General features: G+C 41.1%; 1 protein-coding gene across 1 annotated transcript in view; it reads left to right on the top strand.

Moving 5' to 3' along the window:
• The first annotated feature begins 206 nt into the window (after positions 1 to 206).
• The window catches only part of LOC124622958, a 154,458-nt gene continuing 136,923 nt past the window's right edge, over positions 207 to 17,741 (top strand). Inside the window, exon 1 of the mRNA XM_047148749.1 lies at positions 207 to 326. Coding sequence (XP_047004705.1) covers positions 207 to 326 — 120 coding nt within the window. The remainder of the gene's footprint in view (positions 327 to 17,741) is intronic.

Genomic DNA, 17,741 nt, shown 5'->3' with positions numbered 1-17,741 from the left:
CTGTTGCGCTGCCTACACCTGTGCGGCAGTCTCTCCGACGTTCAGCAGTGGTACCTGGCACAGCTTCTCCGCGGCCACGTTTCCTGGCGCGCTATGAAGTTTCCCGCCGCCGGGCCGCGCGCTCCGGCCGCCTCCGGCACTCAGCTGACGACCAGCGCGGGCGCGGAGGCGGTGCCGCGGCGCTGCTAGGCGTCGGCCGCCCCCGCATGGCGTCGGCGGGGCTGTGGACGCTGGCCGCGCTGGCAGCGGCGGCGCCGGGCTGGTGGTGGCCTCCCGCCTCCTGCCACCAAGGCGCCGCCTCCTGCACCGCCGCCTGTCTGCGCCAGGTGAGTCGCCTCGCACTGCTAACAAAGCAGCTGTAGTATATTTGTATTTTATCGAAATTGTAGCATTTTCTCGTCGTAGACATTGCGTCTGTTCTTGGCAAAACCGAGACGGTGCTGTGCATTCTCCTTAATAATACTTCAGTTTCCCAATACAGGCAAAGTTTTTGACTGTCGAGTGCTGTTTACTTCAAAATATAGAATAACCTGTCGGAATGTATATATTAGTGCATTGTCATATACTTAACAGTATACGCCAGTGAACTAATATACTCAACAGTATATGACAGTGAACTGTAACTACCACATATGATCAGAAGGTGGTCAGCATCGCCTGAAACCGATAATTATGAAATAAACATCTATCGACACGCACAAAAGCAAACCTGTTTTGTGTAAATAAGTATGGCCAGTTTTGATAACTCTTCAGTTTCTCGCTTGACCGTATTATAACCACAGTCAGTTATTTGAAACGACCATCTGATTTCGAAGATACAGCATTTTCATGAGCTTACTCTTCACCTCAGGATCTTTTACAAGGCCATTAATGTAAATAGTTGCTGACGTAGGAGACTCGAACAATAACAACATTCCATAATCGTCAACTGCTGTAGTTTCGTATGTATGTAAACATAGAAACTCATGATATATAAGTAATTTTTGAGAACATTTCTCATGGAGAAACAGCAGTCTGGCTAAAGATATTTTAAACATGGATTAAAAACAGTCTTGACCGCAATAAAACATTTATTCTGAACGGTTGCCGATTTCGATCAGAATGTGTCCATCTTCAGACCATTTAAATCATGATGGCTGAGGTTGGCTGTGAACGGTGCAGGTCCTATGACAACACGAACATCAACTGCTTTTGAGCATTTGACGTTCGTGGAATCATAACACCTGCTCCGGTCACCTTCACCGCTTGTCATGATGATATAAATAGTCTGAAGAAGGCCACATTCTGACCGAAACCGATTACCATTCTAAATAAACATTTAACTGCGGTCAAGACTGTTTATAATCCATGTTTGAAGCCTCGTGATATATTGTATGGAAGACTGCTTCCACAGGTTGGTGTTTCTGGTTCGAGCCTGCTACGCCAGCAGTTGCAGTTTTTAAAGACGGTGTAAAATTAGTGTTGGGGGATAACAGCAACCTGTTAAGAATCGCACATTACCGAAATCAGCTCACCATATGAAAGAAATGACTGTGGTCCAACTACAGAGGAGATGGAAATATGTGAGTGACTTTGAATGAATCTGTGAACGTGGTACCAATAAAAATTTGTACACCGTCTTCTCAATAGCGTCCTCGCCTGACCATTCCACCTTCCGAAGTCACAGCTTTATCAACAGGTTTTCAACTGTAGTACAATGACCATTTTTACAATCTAAACATGGCTCTGTAAACGCTACATTGCCTCCTTAATTACAGCTTGTAAAATTCTTGCGGAAATTACAGGACTGTTCGAAGTGAATATAGAGATTACAAACGTATATAATTGTTTAATGCATAGCTTTACGTCTGTATGAATTGTAAACAATCTAGGAGGAGGATGCCAAAAATTTACATACTTAAAATATGCGTTCTGTGTGACACCCTCGATCACGCGGGATACATGAAAGCGATAAATCACTTTACGCCATACATTCTGAAGCATATGTAGCGTCACAGATCGAAAGTGTTAGAAATGAGTTCTGAATTTCTTCTCGCACACACACACACACACACACACACACACACACACACACACACACGTAACGCTATAAAAAGAAATCCATAGGTGTGACGGCTGGAGATTTAAATGTACATAAGAAGGATATGGCGTTGTCAAGTCCAGTAAGACCCATCTAACGGTCTGCAAAGACTTAATTTAAAACTGTGCACCAGATTCCGATTCATTGCGCCTGCGCAACTATCAAAATTTAAAACTTTCTTTTGTGTCACTGTGCGTTAATTACTTGCAGACGTCTATAATCGCTATATTAATTTTGAATTGTCCTACATATAGAACTGCAGAAGGATGTACGCACATTTTTGTTATAACTTATTTGTATACCTGAGAGTATTGCTGGTTTCTGTCGTACACAATGTCATAGTGGAGTAATTTCAAGATGTTGCTTACAGAACTTTCAGACATGATGCTACAAGTTTCAATGATAATCACAAATTGAATAGATACTTCAATACTGAGAACATGATAAATAACATACATTTTATGGAATACAATAAGCTTCAAATAATCTTTTTTACTTACATATTCTTCATGAAAACAATAATATTGGCCTTGCCAAAGGGGAAAATTATTGCTAACATTAGTGTTACAGTATTTAATTACAGAATGTGCGTATAGTCTCTTGGTTGCATAAAATTGTTGTCACATTGACCATCGTTTCGACAGCTCTAAGGCGGTCTTCATCAGAATAAAAATTACGTAGGATTACATGTGTAAGGACTTCAGCCTATAACAACGAACTATGTTACAGATTACAAAACAAACGTGAATAAACTGAACAAACATGCACATTTTATACACAAATAAGTACAAGTGTGTTGCGTAAAACACAATATACGATGAATATTTGTTAATTTTAATATCTGCGCCTTTTGTGACGTTACTTCAAACTTGTATTGTCATCTATGAAAACTGTGTAACTAAGACGTGCAACTTACATCAGTGTGGTTTCATATACGACAGATAATAAAACTTTCAGTTATTCTAAAAGTTTTCTTCTGTAATTCTATACATACTCCACTGCAATTTTACAATTTACAGTTAAGATTACGCTATAACTGAAAATGGTTCAAATGGCTCTGAGCACTATGGGACTCAACTGCTGAGGTCCCCTAGAACTTAGAACTAGTTAAACCTAACTAACCTAAGGACATCACAAACATCCATGCCCGAGGCAGGATTCGAACCTGCGACCGTAGCGGTCTTGCGGTTCCAGACTGCAGCGCCTTCAACCGCACGGCCACTTCGGCCGGCTCGCTATAACTGACGTAGATACCTGTTTGTGGAGTGTTGACATTTCAGTGATGGTTATTTCATTAAAAACTGAAACCTTGCAGATGTGATTTGGAAATTTGCGTGTGCTATTGAGAAGATTCTACATGGATAGTGTGATTAACTTGTTTGTTTTTCATTTCTGGGTGAGTATTTTTTGAAATGGTTTGTTTCTTTCGCTTGGTAAACACAACACCTACTCACGCAATATGTGACCAAGAAACCAACTGTCTTAGTGTGCCTTGAAATTGAGACATCAGGTACAAATCCAAACGGGAGGAAGACTGATAGAAAAATAAAATAAAGTGAAATAAACGAACAAATCAAGTTACATATCGCGCGCGACAGTTTATTATTTATGACAGGACCGTTAAGTTGACAATACACGCTGATGGCCCACTGGGCTACACTTGCAGCTCTCTTTCTTTGGGTGTGCCGTTAAATAAAAACAAGTTATGTTTTACGATTAATTGTAAAGAAATCCCGCTCTTGGGGAAGCGCTGGTAACTGGTCGTCTACGTAAACAAAAGCATATTGAACTCGTACGTAGGTGAAATCTTCCGACATTGGACAAACAAAGCAGATCATATAATCAGACAAGTAGAAGCGGTCATGTGGAGCAATGTAAGATAGAAAAAACGTAAATTCTTATTTACTAAGCTGGGGTTCCCTCACTAAACAAACGCATCCTCGCCCGACCTGTTTTAGAATGTGTTTCATTAATCTGGTAGCCTTATCAGGGCGAAATTTGGAGCATAGAGAGAAGAACGTTAATTTTTTTTAACATGTTTGTTCGGCACGTTAGCGTTACTGCAGGACCTGAGTTAATTGGTATTTGAGTAAAATAGTAGACGCGAAAGTTTAATCCACTTTGTATATTTTCTTACGTTAACAATTCAACAGCTACGACGTGGAACTACAGCTGCTCATTCATCTGGATTGTAAAAATATACAAACATCTAATGATTTTTACATACTAGTTTCTGGACTAAGGGCTACAATGTACTTACGACATACTATAATAATAGAAACAAATAGTATTGACGCTAAATAATGTTGACAATTTTATAATAATTTTAAGACAGAGGGAATTATGTTTCGTACGTTGCCTGTGAAGTTAGTAGTCGGAGAAACGCGCAACTTGCACAGTGGACTGTGACGAACACAGCTACGTGTTGCTCATCCGTCGTCTTCACAATGATACCAAACGGAGCGGCGCTGTATTTCGATACCTGTTGCTGGAATCCACATCACTATATCTATGAATAATTAACGGAAGCAACTGCTAATAGTATTGAGGTCAGATTAATAATTATTATTACCATGCGCCTTCCGACTTTCGAGACTACAGATATAGCTGATCGAGAATTTTGTCTTACCTTGTGCAAGCTGCCTCAGCCATAAAATCTCAGATATTTTCTGTGAATAAAAGGTACAAATGAATGACAATCCAACTTCAGCCTAGTTCAAAGAACATATAAATACAAAGAACGACGGCTCCAGTTCGCATTTCTTGTGGTTTCTATTGCTCTTCAAGTTATTTCATCCTGTAAACGAGTTTATAATATGCATGTCCCTATGACTGTTTCACTTTCATTATTAGGTATGTTATTTCAGTACAAAATTGATCCGAACTGTTTACTTCTTTAACAAAACTATAGCTGTTGTATAAGCTCTTGCATCTTTATTGTTTTAATTCGTTTGTACATTTCCACCTTACTCTTTAAACTTAGTTCATACTTTTGCGTCTATAAAAAGAAACAGTGTGACCCATAATATGAAAAGAGGTAACTCAGAACCGATCAGTTACTGCAAATTTCCAAGTGAGTCTCGATTTACAGAACAATGAGAATGTTACGCATTACAATCAATGATACATTATGTTAATTTTTCATTGTACACTGTCAATTTCTTCGCATTTCTTTAATCTCTTTGCCCTCTTGGTAAGATTCTGTCATATTTGATCAGTCGTATGTTCTATAGGCCATTTAATTTTATACACTGTCAGTTTTTTTCAATTGTTATCGTCTATTGCAGCATGCAATATCTCTGAAACGCTTGTGAGACGAAGGATTCAGAAATGTGTACTGCTGCATTTCATTAAAGCAGATTGTTTGCTACTTCGTTTAGAATGCCATATTCTGATACCTAACGATACGGATGCTTATGAATAAACCCGTAGGCAGTCTGCTGTATTTATTGTGGAATTCACGCCAATGTGCTAGTGACCATGTCCTACGTGCTCTGCGACGAACGATCATACATGAAAGGCTGATGGAGTTTGTGACTAAAACAATGAATAAAAATGTCTACGAAACGAAAGGTCAAACGTGTAGGCACGTTTATCACCAAGGGCACTGTAAGTTCGTGATTCGTTATTCTCGAAACTCTTCCACTGCAACGTGCGGAACCGAATTTTCATTTAGCCAGGCTTCCGTGACTGGTTTTATGCCACCAGTAAGAGGTGAAGTAAAACGGAGAGTTTCATTCTGTGACTGGTTTATCCACTCATTGCTGATGGTATCTAGGGAGTGACGAAGAACGAATGAACGAATCAATTACGAGGCGAAATATGGAGGTTAACGTTAGATTAATATTTTTCTTTAGCATCAGCTTGTCTACGTCACGCTATTTGCGTCATTAAGAGAGTATGAGCAGATGTCGATAAACGAGCTAAGAACAATCATTCTGTCAAAGAAAGTTTTATAAGCTTTGAATTTATTTTTTTTTCAATTTGACAGCTGGCGTATATCTCTCTTCACTGGTATCAAAGGTAAAAACTGAGAGGACACTTGCGATTGGTTTTGATAACCACCGTTACTTCCTAGACTCACAAGAGAACCACACGTCAATTGAATTTTTGTAGTTTCTCTTGTATTCATGGTACATGAAGTTTAGAACTCCAATATCAATATGTAAAAGCAGCTCGATTCAACTATTCTCGAAACAGTTCCGTTCGAATTAATCTGTTAAACAAAGGTGCATCTTCTACGACTTTAAAGTTGGAAACGCATCGGCGGAGCAACAGAAGACTGGTAATCGCTGGATAGTCAGGTTTCGATTATTATTTTATCGTTATTTTTCCGTTAAGTTCGAATACTTACGTCATTTCAGTATGAATTTCATCAAATATATGCTTATTAACACATATAACTCCCATTTTTATACAAATGCGCGTCCTTTTATTTAAAATTACATATCGCACACAAAAATCCATTTTCCATTGCAGACGTTAAGACCTAATTACCGATCTTTTATAAGAGATTGTTAATCAAGATTCTTTTAAATAAAAGAGATTAGAAACTAAATTTCTTCCGTCTCTATGAATTTTGAGCTACACGGAAACGCTCGTAGAATATATACCTTCGTGTCAATATTTGATTACACAGTGAATTGAATTCCCGACCCCATGTGTCACTTAGGCATTCTATCACAGAGCCAAGTTGCTTGTCTAAAAGTAACGAAGCGTGTAAAACATGGTCGCAAAACCTCAAAGTCAGTTTTTTTCGAGAATTTTTCAGGGTTGCTTGGAACTGGTTTGATACTGATTGAGTAACATAAACGTAAAAAAGAAAAGAAGAAGAAGATTGCCGTGTGGCGTCTTATGTCAGTATTGTAGAAACACCTAACCGTGTTTCAGTAGTGCTGCAGGTCAATGTATAGCCCGAAGTATGCAAAAAAAAAAAAAAAAAAAAAAAATGGTTCAAACGGCTCAGAGCACTGTGGGACTTAACTTCTAAGGTCATCAGTCTCCTATAACTTAGAATACTTAAACCTAATTAACCTAAGGACATCACACACATCCATGCCCGAGGCAGGATTCGAACCTGCGACCGTAGCGGTCACGCGGTGCCAGACTGTAGCGCCTAGAACCGCACGGCCACCCCGGCCGGTCGAAGTGTGCAACAGGATCCTATTTGCCTCTCTCTCTCTCTCTCTCTCTCACACACACACACACACACACACACACACACACACACACACACACGTCACCTTCAACGCTAGGAAAAAAATTATTAAGAACTGGAGGAACTAGAGTCCATTTTTTCGGTCTTGCGTTGACTAGAAGCGCAGAACGAAAGCAGCTACCTTGAGAATCCGTTTCTAATGGCTTTGCATTCTACAGGTTGGGGGAATTTTCGCTAATAATACCCTGTCTTAAAACACAGATCTTTGTTTCTCTCTTTGTATGGAACGCTTTTCAGAGGTACAGCTCCATTTCCTAGGAAATGATTCGCCCTGTTTCTATCATCATGTACACATCAAACTGGCAAATCAAACTGGTAGACTGTTATGTGACAGTGCAACTATTATATATGCTTCATTTTTGTAATGTCTGGCAGTTATATTTTTTCTATCAAAATTTACCTGTATTAGTTCTCTGTGATAGTTATCGTAGCTAAAATTTCTGTCTCAACCAATAATTACCAATATTAGGAATTGGTTTTGAAGTATTTGCAAGACCTATTTCCTGTTGTACATGTTTCGTGATTGAGTTCTAATCGCTCCGTCTTTATTGGAAAAACTGTAATGCGGACGAGTACAGATTTTTGTAGTACAGTAATGCTCGTAGTTTAATCTATATCTTTCAGCGTTCTGATGGGAGATAAAAAGTACAACTCTTCTAAAATTTGTCGCTTAATGGAGATGAGGTTTCTCGTTAGACTGTAATTCGCACTGCCGCAGGTCATCAAATTCAGTAGTCACAATCGATCGCACTCAACACACCTCATCAACCGTGAAACGTTTTCTGGGTTTGTTTGCTCATTTACACTCTAGATATCGTCTCAGTAGCCATGTCTTATTCAGTGCAATATTAGAACAAACTGTGACTGTCTCAGTTGTTTGCAGATAAATTAGTAATGAGATATTCAAAAAATAATGACAAGTGACTACATTGAAACTCCATTCGCTCTGAAACGTCATTTCTTCTTGAACGTAGTTGATTTTCGCGCGCTATTATCGTCAATAGAATAAATAAACCTATGTCTGCATCAGAAACGGCGCAAGATTGTATTTGTTGTAAGAAGTGATAATAAATAGTAGAAATAAGGAGCTCTGTGAAACTTTTTCTTAGAATTACTGGGAATGCAACGTCATATATTTCATGAGTCGGCGCATCAGAAGATTCACGTCGTGTCGGCAAGTGCTGCTGCGAAACTGTTGCACGCTAAATGATGTACATCTCTGAACAGGTCCGAGTTTACGATGGGCATTGCCATCTGCGCCTGCCTCGCGGGTAGTCTAACTAGGTAGGCGAAGCCCGTGGCGGCGGTTACCGACGCCTCGCCCTTGAGTGTCACACTTCTGCATTCAGCTTCCTATTTATAAGAAATTTCCCACCACACTAAGAATTAATACAATTTCAATAGATATTTCTGGAAATACTTTTATTGTTAAATGACAAATTAATTATGAATATGGTTTAGAAATAGTTATGTGTGTTACCTGTCCCAGTCCAAATAATTATATAGTCGCAGCTGCATAACATTTTCAAGTCGCGGCGTGAAGCAGTAACCCAGTTTGCTTTGCCATAAACACCCAAAATAATTAAGCAGCTTGTAACGACGTAGGATTATCTGTCCAGAAAAGGATACCAACGGCATTCTGCCTTCTTTGCTTCGAGTCATTATGACACTAAAAGGAGCTTGTTCTTGTCTTGCTGTATAAATATCGCCTCCAGTTTCTTTCTAAATAAGCAATTAACCAGTCTTCCGTGCGTTCTGCAAGTTTCGAGATTTTCGGAAGCACTCTTCCTAGTGTTTTTCTACATTTTACTCTCTTTCTGCGGCAAGGAATTACAATATAAATTGTGACGACAATACAGTACGATACCATTAACATTTTCTTGAAGAACCATTCGTCATTTGGTTGTTACGAGTCAGGAAATGCTGATGCAAACTTGTGTGCTAACCTTACCAGATGGTAGAAGCTTCCTGAGTTATTGCAATCCATGGAAGACGGCTAATTATTTCAGGCGGTCGTTTTGATTCTTTCTACATTTCCTCTGTAGCTACTGAGTTACAGTATACACGCACGAACAGTGGGCGATACGCTTAGCAAAGCTGTGTATCAAATGAGCATTTCCTGTAAGGTTATTATGAATATGTGAATATTCCGAGGCATTCTTGTACATTGTCTTGGTGCATATTAATGGAAAAGCTAGTTGTGACTTCTGCCTCTACATTTTCTTTGAGATAATATTCACAGTATTCACTGGAATCAAGTTCGTTGTTCATAAACTTTTCGCCTATTGTGCTTGCCAATTACTTCTATGAAATCTGGTGTCTACTATAGTGGTCTGTAAAACATAAGAAAGAGGCAGGTAAAGTAAGATAACAATTGCTCCGTGGAAATGACAAAGTGCGGCAGCATGTTGCCAAAGGTCACCCAGTCGTGCACAGAAAAATGGACGTCACATGACGCCAAATAGAGCTGCCCTGCAACACATGGCAGTTGAGGGAACAGGAAACAACAGTGTGTGTCAATCAACGATCACGGTATCCTGTGGTGGACTTTTTCATTACAAAGTGCCCAGAGATGATATTTCGATTACTTGAAACTGGGGTGCAATCATTGGGAAACTTAAGAACGACTAAGTGCGACGAATGTAGCATAGAGGTTTGGTTCAAATGGCTCTGAGTACTATGGGACTTAACTTCTGACGTAATCAGTCCCCTAGAACTTAAAACTACTTGAACCTAACTAACCTAAGGAAATCACACACATCCATGCCCAAGGCAGGATTCGAACCTGCGACCGTAGCGGTCGCGCGGTTCCAGACTGAAGCGCCTAGAACCGCTCGGCCACTCCGGCCGGCCCCAGGAGTTTGATATTGCTCAGAGCATTCTTTCATTTGAGTGCTGAGCGATCCGAACCACAGGCACTGCTGTCCAAAGGAAAGAAGATGGTCGACCACGGTCAACTACAGCATCAGAAGACCAACAAGTAAAGAGGGAACCACGTAAAACAGGGGTGCAACAGCAACCACATTTAACAGGCCTGCAACGCACGAAAATCACGCTACATAGTGGCATGAGGGCAGTTTTCCTCTGACCATTAGTACATGTGTTCCGCTGACACCTGCAAATCGGTGGCACCGTTTCCTATGGTCTCGAGAACTTACGTACTGAATCAGCAAGGAGTGGGCTTGTGCGCACTTCTCGGATGAGAGCAAATTCAGTCTGAGTCATTCTGAGCGGACAGTCTTATGACGAGAGGTGGGAACACGAAATGCACCAAGGAACATTGTCAAATATAATCGTTTTGATGTTCCAAGGGCCATGGAGTGGAAATTCATAATTTTATGGTTATACTGACCTCCAAATAATTGAGCATGGTACACTTTTCAGCAGTGCGTTCGGCCCTGACTTCATGTTTATCGATGACAGTGCCCGACAGTATGGAAGAGTGCAAGTGAATGACTTCTTTGAACAACAGGATAATCGGTGGGTGGGTTGGCCTGCCCATTCCCACAACATAAGTCCCGTCGAGCACATGTAAGATGCTTTTGAGTGACATATTGCAGCATGTCCACATGCACCAACGACTGAAACGCCCTACCACAAGACGTCCCTACGAACCATGCACTGCGGGCCGTGGTGATCACACATTCTACTAAGAACCATGTCTCACATTTCATAATGTTCACGAGAACATCTTGTACTTCGTGTAATTATTGTCTTTGAATAAGAGTGTTGTTTCTGTCCTCAATGTGTATTTCTTTCAGTTACCTTGTACAATTTACTGTAGTAGATCAACGAGCTATTTTACCTGCCAGTGGCAAAGCAAAAAATGGCTCTGAGCACTATGGGACTTAACTGCTGAGGTCATCAGTCCCCTAGAACTTAGAACTACGTAAACCTAACTAACCTAAGGACATCACACATATCCATGTCCGAGGCAGGATTCGAACCTGCGACCGTAGCGGTCTCGCGGTTCCAGACTGTAGCGCCTAGAACCGCTCGACCACTCCGGCCGGCAGTGGCAAACCACGCGAAAGGTACTTTCGTCCTTACGTATTAATTTAATAAAATTCTGTGTCACTTTTTACTTTATTTATTATCTTTTCATTACGTGCTCCTCACGTCTACATACCAATTTTTGTAGATAAATGAAAAACATTACGACCAGTTGTTCAAAAGAATGTTGGTAGAAATTTGGAATTCCGTACATCTGCTGTTTTTTTGCAGCACACATTCGACAAGTTGTTGGTAGCTTTCCTGAGATATGTGCAACCAGCCTTCTACGCACAGGTCACGTCCTTGTTACAAGGGTTGTCAAGCTGGAAGGTGCCGCTATTGTTGGGAAAGACATCAAGGATGAAGGGAAGCACGCTGAAAGCAATCACGTTCACAAATTTCAGAGCTGTAGCGCTGCCTTCTATTACTACCACAGGTCCCACGAAAGCACAAGAAAATATTCCCCATAACGTAATACCACCACCGCCCGGTTGTATTCTCCTGGATGACTGTGTATCTGGAAAGAAACCTGATTCATCAGACGTGGCGATATGTTTCCTTTGATCAGTAGTCCAATCTCGATGGCCCCGTGTCGACTGCAGTCGTAATTGACGATGTCATTGAGTTAATATGAGAACACGTAGAGGATCTACTTTATTTATTTATTTCATCCCAAGAGTATCTCACAGTGACATAGAAGTTGCCACGATAACACAACAAAAAATCGATAGCTCAAAAAACAGATGTACACAAAATTTTTAAGTTTGTTCTGTAAGGATAGGACAGGTGGTCGGACGTGGCGTCGATGAAGGACCCATGGCGGCATTTGCCTGAAATGATGTAACAAAACCACGGAAAACCTAAATCAGTATGGCCCGACAGAGCAAACCCCATATTCCCGAATAAGAGTTTAGTGCCGTAACAGTTGCAGCCGCCTCGTTCGGCTGTCCCATAACTTTGCAACTTCCTTTTATTTACACACAAATATCTTAAGCTAACTAAAAATGTGAAGCACAGGTTTGGTCTTCATCGCCGCACCCATTAAGAACATCCGATGATGCAACTGACCTCTTAACGTTATGCTCTTAAGTACATGTGCCTGTAGCACCATTCCGTTCTGTTATCATACCTGCCTCCTACCACCGCCTATTCTGCTGTGCAGAAGAGGTGAGCCTTCGACACCCATGTTCTGTGACGAGGCACGGAAGTCCAACACCTTGTCGCCTACTCTTGGCTTTACCGTCCTTCAACCATTTCCCATGGATGATCACGACAGTAGCACGCGAACAGCCGACCAGCTTCGTCGTTTCCGAGGTGCTCATTCCGAGACGTCGGCCATGACAGTTTCCTCTTTGTCAAAGTCTACTTGTGGTCCGCCTCGTCGCTACAATGATGCCACATTCGTCTCTGTTGCATTAATGTGTCTCTATTCTGTTACTATACACTGACAGAAAGAAACTCGCAAATAACAGTTAATGTAGAGCGGTGTAAGCGTCAGAATGTTGAATGAAAGCATTCAAACTTGCACGCATTGTGCTGCATAGGCGCCGGATGTCAGTTTGTGGGGTGGAGTTTCATGCTTATTACACTTGGTCCGTCAGTACAGGGACGATTAATGGCGTTTGTAGATAGCACTGGTGGGAGTTTTCGTCTGCTAATGTCCCATGTGTGCTCGACTGGAGACAGATCTGGTAAGTGAGCAAGCCGAGACAACATATCGAAACTCAGTAGCGCATTCGCGTTACAACAGTGGTATGTGGACGACCACTGTTCGTTGGGAAAAATCCCCTGGAATTCTGTTCATGAGTGGCAGCACAACAGGCCGAATCACCAGACTAACATACAAATTTGCAGTCAGGATGCGTGGGATAACTCCAAGTGTATGTCCAATGTGTCTAGCACGCAGACAGGTTGACTGCAGACCCTAAATTAGCCTCTTTCTTACCAACACACGGCCTTCATTGGCCCCGAGGGATGATTAGCTTTCATCAGAAAACACATCCGTCCAATGAGCTCTCACTCGACACCACTGAAGTCACAAATGGGGGTGGTTTGGGGTCAGTGGAATGCACGCTACACGGCGTCTGGCTCGGAGCTGTCCTCGAAGTAATCGATTTGTAACAGTTCGCTGTGTTACTGCGGCGCCAACTGCTGCTCGAATTGCTTCTTCAGACACTTTTATGATGCAACAAAGCAAAACGCCGAACACCATGGTCTTCCCTCTTGCGAGCGTCTAGTCACCGCTCAGAGTCCGGTCTTCTTGTAACAGTACATTCTCGTGACCAGCGTTGTAAGCAATCATGTAAAGTGGCTACATTCCTTCTAATACTTTCTGCAATATCTCAGAAGCAACAGTCATCTCCTCGTAGCCCTATTAGATGACCTCATTTAAACTCAGTGAGGTATTTGCGAAGCGTCGATAATGGTGTCTTTATCACCTTAAATGCATTCTTGACTAACATCAACTCACCGCGCCCGATCTCACAGCTATCTAACGCTCACCAGTGTTACAGTATGTATTTAGCGAAAACCTGATTTGAATCCACATAGTGGCGCTAATGGTGCCACTCTTATGCTACTGGCACGAAATTTAAATAGACATCATGTTTCAGAAACACACCTACCAAATTACGTTTATATCTTGGTGTTATTGATTTTTTTTTTTTGCGTCAGTGTACTTTCTAGCCGCCCGCTGTGGTCGAGCGGTTGTAGGCGCTTCAGTCCGGAACCACGTGGCTGCTACGGTCGCAGGTTCGAATCCTGCTTCGGGCGCGGATGTGTGTGATGTTCGGTTTACGTAGTTCTAAGTCTAGGGGACTGATGACCTCAGATGTTAAGTCCCATAGTGCTTAGAGCCATTTGAAACATTTTGTACTTTCTATACCACCCCACAGCAATGTCTCGAGGCGTTGAATATCCTGTTGCACGGTGGAGTGTTTTAGATCATCAGCGTGTTCTACAATATGTTTGACTTGCATAATCCTGGATGTTTTAACAGATATCCGATAGCCTGAACCTTCTTGCCTCTTATTGTTTGTGGCACCGTCCCATATAATACTACCTTTCTCACAGGAATCCACGTTTTACCACTTTACCACTGGTTTTCCATGTTTCTGGTTTCATGGCTGTTCACCTATGTTTACCGGAACACTACAGTCTTACCAACACAGTCATACTCTAGTATCTGGATGACTACTCATAAAATGAGATTCCAAACTGACGTATGTGAGCTTTGTGGACTGTGGGGAGTACTGGGGGACTGATGACCTTCGCTGTTTAGTCCCCCTTAAAAATCCCAACAACAACCACCACCACCTGTGGGGAGTACATTACACAATAATTACATCAGCTGAGAGGCATGGAACCGTGGTCGTCCGGAATCTTTAACTTCGTTTTTTTTATGTTTTTTAATTTTTTTTAAGGGCTCGAAACGCGTCATATGATTTGTAGGAAAATTAAGCACATACATCGTCACGCTCTACAGCGGACTGCTCAGAAAACCAATGACACCAAGTAATCATAACGAACGTAGTAAATGGCAAAATTCGTGAACTCACTAATACACTCATGAATCTCTACGACAAACTTGTTTCTTTTTGCGTAGTATGAGTAAGAAAAGCCCCTCCCCCTCAGATGACATATGACGAAAAATAGAATTGGTGCTCACAGAACTCCCAACTCAAATACGATGTTTGTATGCGTTCTGGTCAAGAGAGGAAAATACGAGAAATTTATCACTAACATTAAAATATACTAATGACAGCATATCTGCTTTTGCATCAAATCATTTATTTCTTTCATGATTTAGTGTTATGCGACTCACTATGGGGCACTACTTGCTTCGAGAGTTGTCTGTTTGCCCTTGAGGAGGTGTGTGGGGGGGGGGGGGGCGACAATTTTGGTGAATGAGGTTGCTGTATGGCTGAGTAATACTACGACGTCCGATATCGCATCGGAACGAAAACCAAACACATTACTGGTGATCCTTTGCTGTTGCTTTTAATAGGTCGTGGTGGATATCACACTGGTTTCTTGAATAAGCAGTCTCATACATGAAAACTGCGGAATCTCAGCAATTGAACCAACTTTGGCTCACTTCCAGTGGAACTCAAACAAAAGATATAAAACAATCATTTAACGAGACGAAAGAAACTGACTGAGCGTGATACACGCATCGAGTATCGTTATACAGACAAAATGCTCAGCACATCGGCATGAAAAGTGCATTAAATGCAAGAAATCTTAGGAGTTGTAGTTATACAATTTATAGTATTTTACAATAACAGTGTCAGAGAATGCACGGTGTGATCCCGTGATATTGTTACAAACTTTGAGGGATGACAGAGAGTGGTAAATGTATCAATTTGAGATGAGGCGCCCTGATCCTTAGAGGACCGCTTCGACAGTTATAATCGAAAATCGTTCTGATACCTCTGGCAGTGGGCTACATTTGCTGGTATTACTGTTGCTAAGATTATAGGGTGGATAACTTTCAGAAGTGGTGGTACGGACCAAAACAAAAAAATTATATCTAATAAACGCTGGTTCATGCGACTTTCTCTCTCTCAGCTTATTTAATGACGAAGGAAGGTCATGACCATAATGAAATGTTTTTTCTCAAAAGACTGAATTTAATGTAGTACCACAACGGAAAGAAATCTTCAATGACGCTGATACTGAACCAAAATTTTAGGCAAAAGAAAATAATAACAATGTTGATGATATCAGATAATTACGCATTGACATAACACGTCAGGCCAGTGACCATTCGTATTGTCAGGCTAGACACATTAGGCTAGTGAAAAAACATTCTTACGTAAAAAATATACGCTGAGAACTGAAGGAAATGATCGGCAAGTCGGTCTCAGGAAGGTCCTGGTTAACAATACAACACGAATAACGGACGAACTCGTAATGTATTGGGTCGTTATACCCTCAAACAGTTCGTCACCAACCCTTTCCTTACATCATAGGAAAAAAAAAATCAAAATTCATAGAAAATTATGGTTATTATTATGAGAGTCAATCAGGTCTAATATTACTAAAAGAATTCTACATCCACAGTTATAACAATAGGCTTAACTTAATTCATAATTACGATACATAAGACCATGGATGCTTACGTTGCTACAGAAAGGAGATAAAAGGCACCTAAGTATAGCGAGGATAAATGAAGCACAATATTTCGTTTGTTTTAAAGAAAAAGATAGAGTTCCTTCCTGTTTGGCGTCTTTAGCAAAAGTCTCTGGTCAAACATCTTTACGAAGATTTTAAATGTATGAAGTACTACACAAAGAAAGACAAAACAGAAATTCATACAATATTACAACTGTTGTATGCTTTCATTGGTACACCCTTATTTTACTCTTTATACTGTTTGTACTTTCATGGGGGTTTCATTAATGTATTTCGTAGCTAATGTATATCATGCTACAGCTTTTAAATCCATATTTTAAAAGCTATAAGCACATGTTCGTTCTCTTCTGCTGCTAACTTTTCCGTTTACAAACTTTTGGTGGAGGTGGTACGGACCAAACCAAGGCAAAATATGTAGTAAATATGGTCTCCAAAACGCGCACCTTAAGAGCTATAAGTACTTCTTCATCTATGTTATTGTGAAACACATTTCTTCTACCGAACACCTCTATTGAAACATCGGGGAATAATCTCGATGACACTAGAGCTAGCTGTATAGGGCCAAAGTATTAGAGGAATACGGAAACTGGAATACATCCAACAAATTGCTGACGACGTAGGGTGCAACAATTACTCTGAGATGAAGGGGTAGCGCAGGAGAGGAATTAGTGGCAGGCCGCATAAAACCAGTCAGAAGGTTGATGACTCGAAGAAACCACCTCTCCAAGATGTCTCAAAGTAGCCTGTTCTACAATCTTAGCAACAACAATACGGATACATGTATTCCACTGTCAGAGATTTCACAATGTTTTTCAATTTTAACTATCACTTCGATCAATTCCGGACCAAGGAACCTTACTTCAAACTATTACGTTTTCCCTTTGTAACAACATCACGGAATCACATTGTATAAAACTTTCGTGGTACTCTTTCAATAACGCCGTTGATATACAGCAAACAAGCACGTTCTCTGACAAGTGCAGGTACACGCACGCGCACTCACACACGCACAATCACATGCACACACACACACACACACACACACACACACACACACACACGCATATGCACAAAAACGCACATGAGCTTACGTTGCGTGCCACGCACCACACTTTCTTTTTCTTAGGCCCTTCTTCCGTAAAGCTACGTGACGTTAAGGTATCATCATTATGGCAGTCAATTTCTTCGCCGAATTATGCTCGGAACAATTTATGCGGCCATTATGATCACTTAGCAGATAAGTGAGGGCTGCACTGCTGCACTGCCATATAGGCTTCGCATATTATCTGTACTGCTCTGCCATTAAATTGCGTA

Source organism: Schistocerca americana, chromosome 7, assembly GCF_021461395.2.
Source record: "Schistocerca americana isolate TAMUIC-IGC-003095 chromosome 7, iqSchAmer2.1, whole genome shotgun sequence".
Lineage (NCBI taxonomy): Eukaryota > Metazoa > Arthropoda > Insecta > Orthoptera > Acrididae > Schistocerca > Schistocerca americana.
The sequence above is the reverse complement of the archived record's forward strand: the minus strand, read 5'-3'. Positions and strand labels throughout refer to the sequence as shown.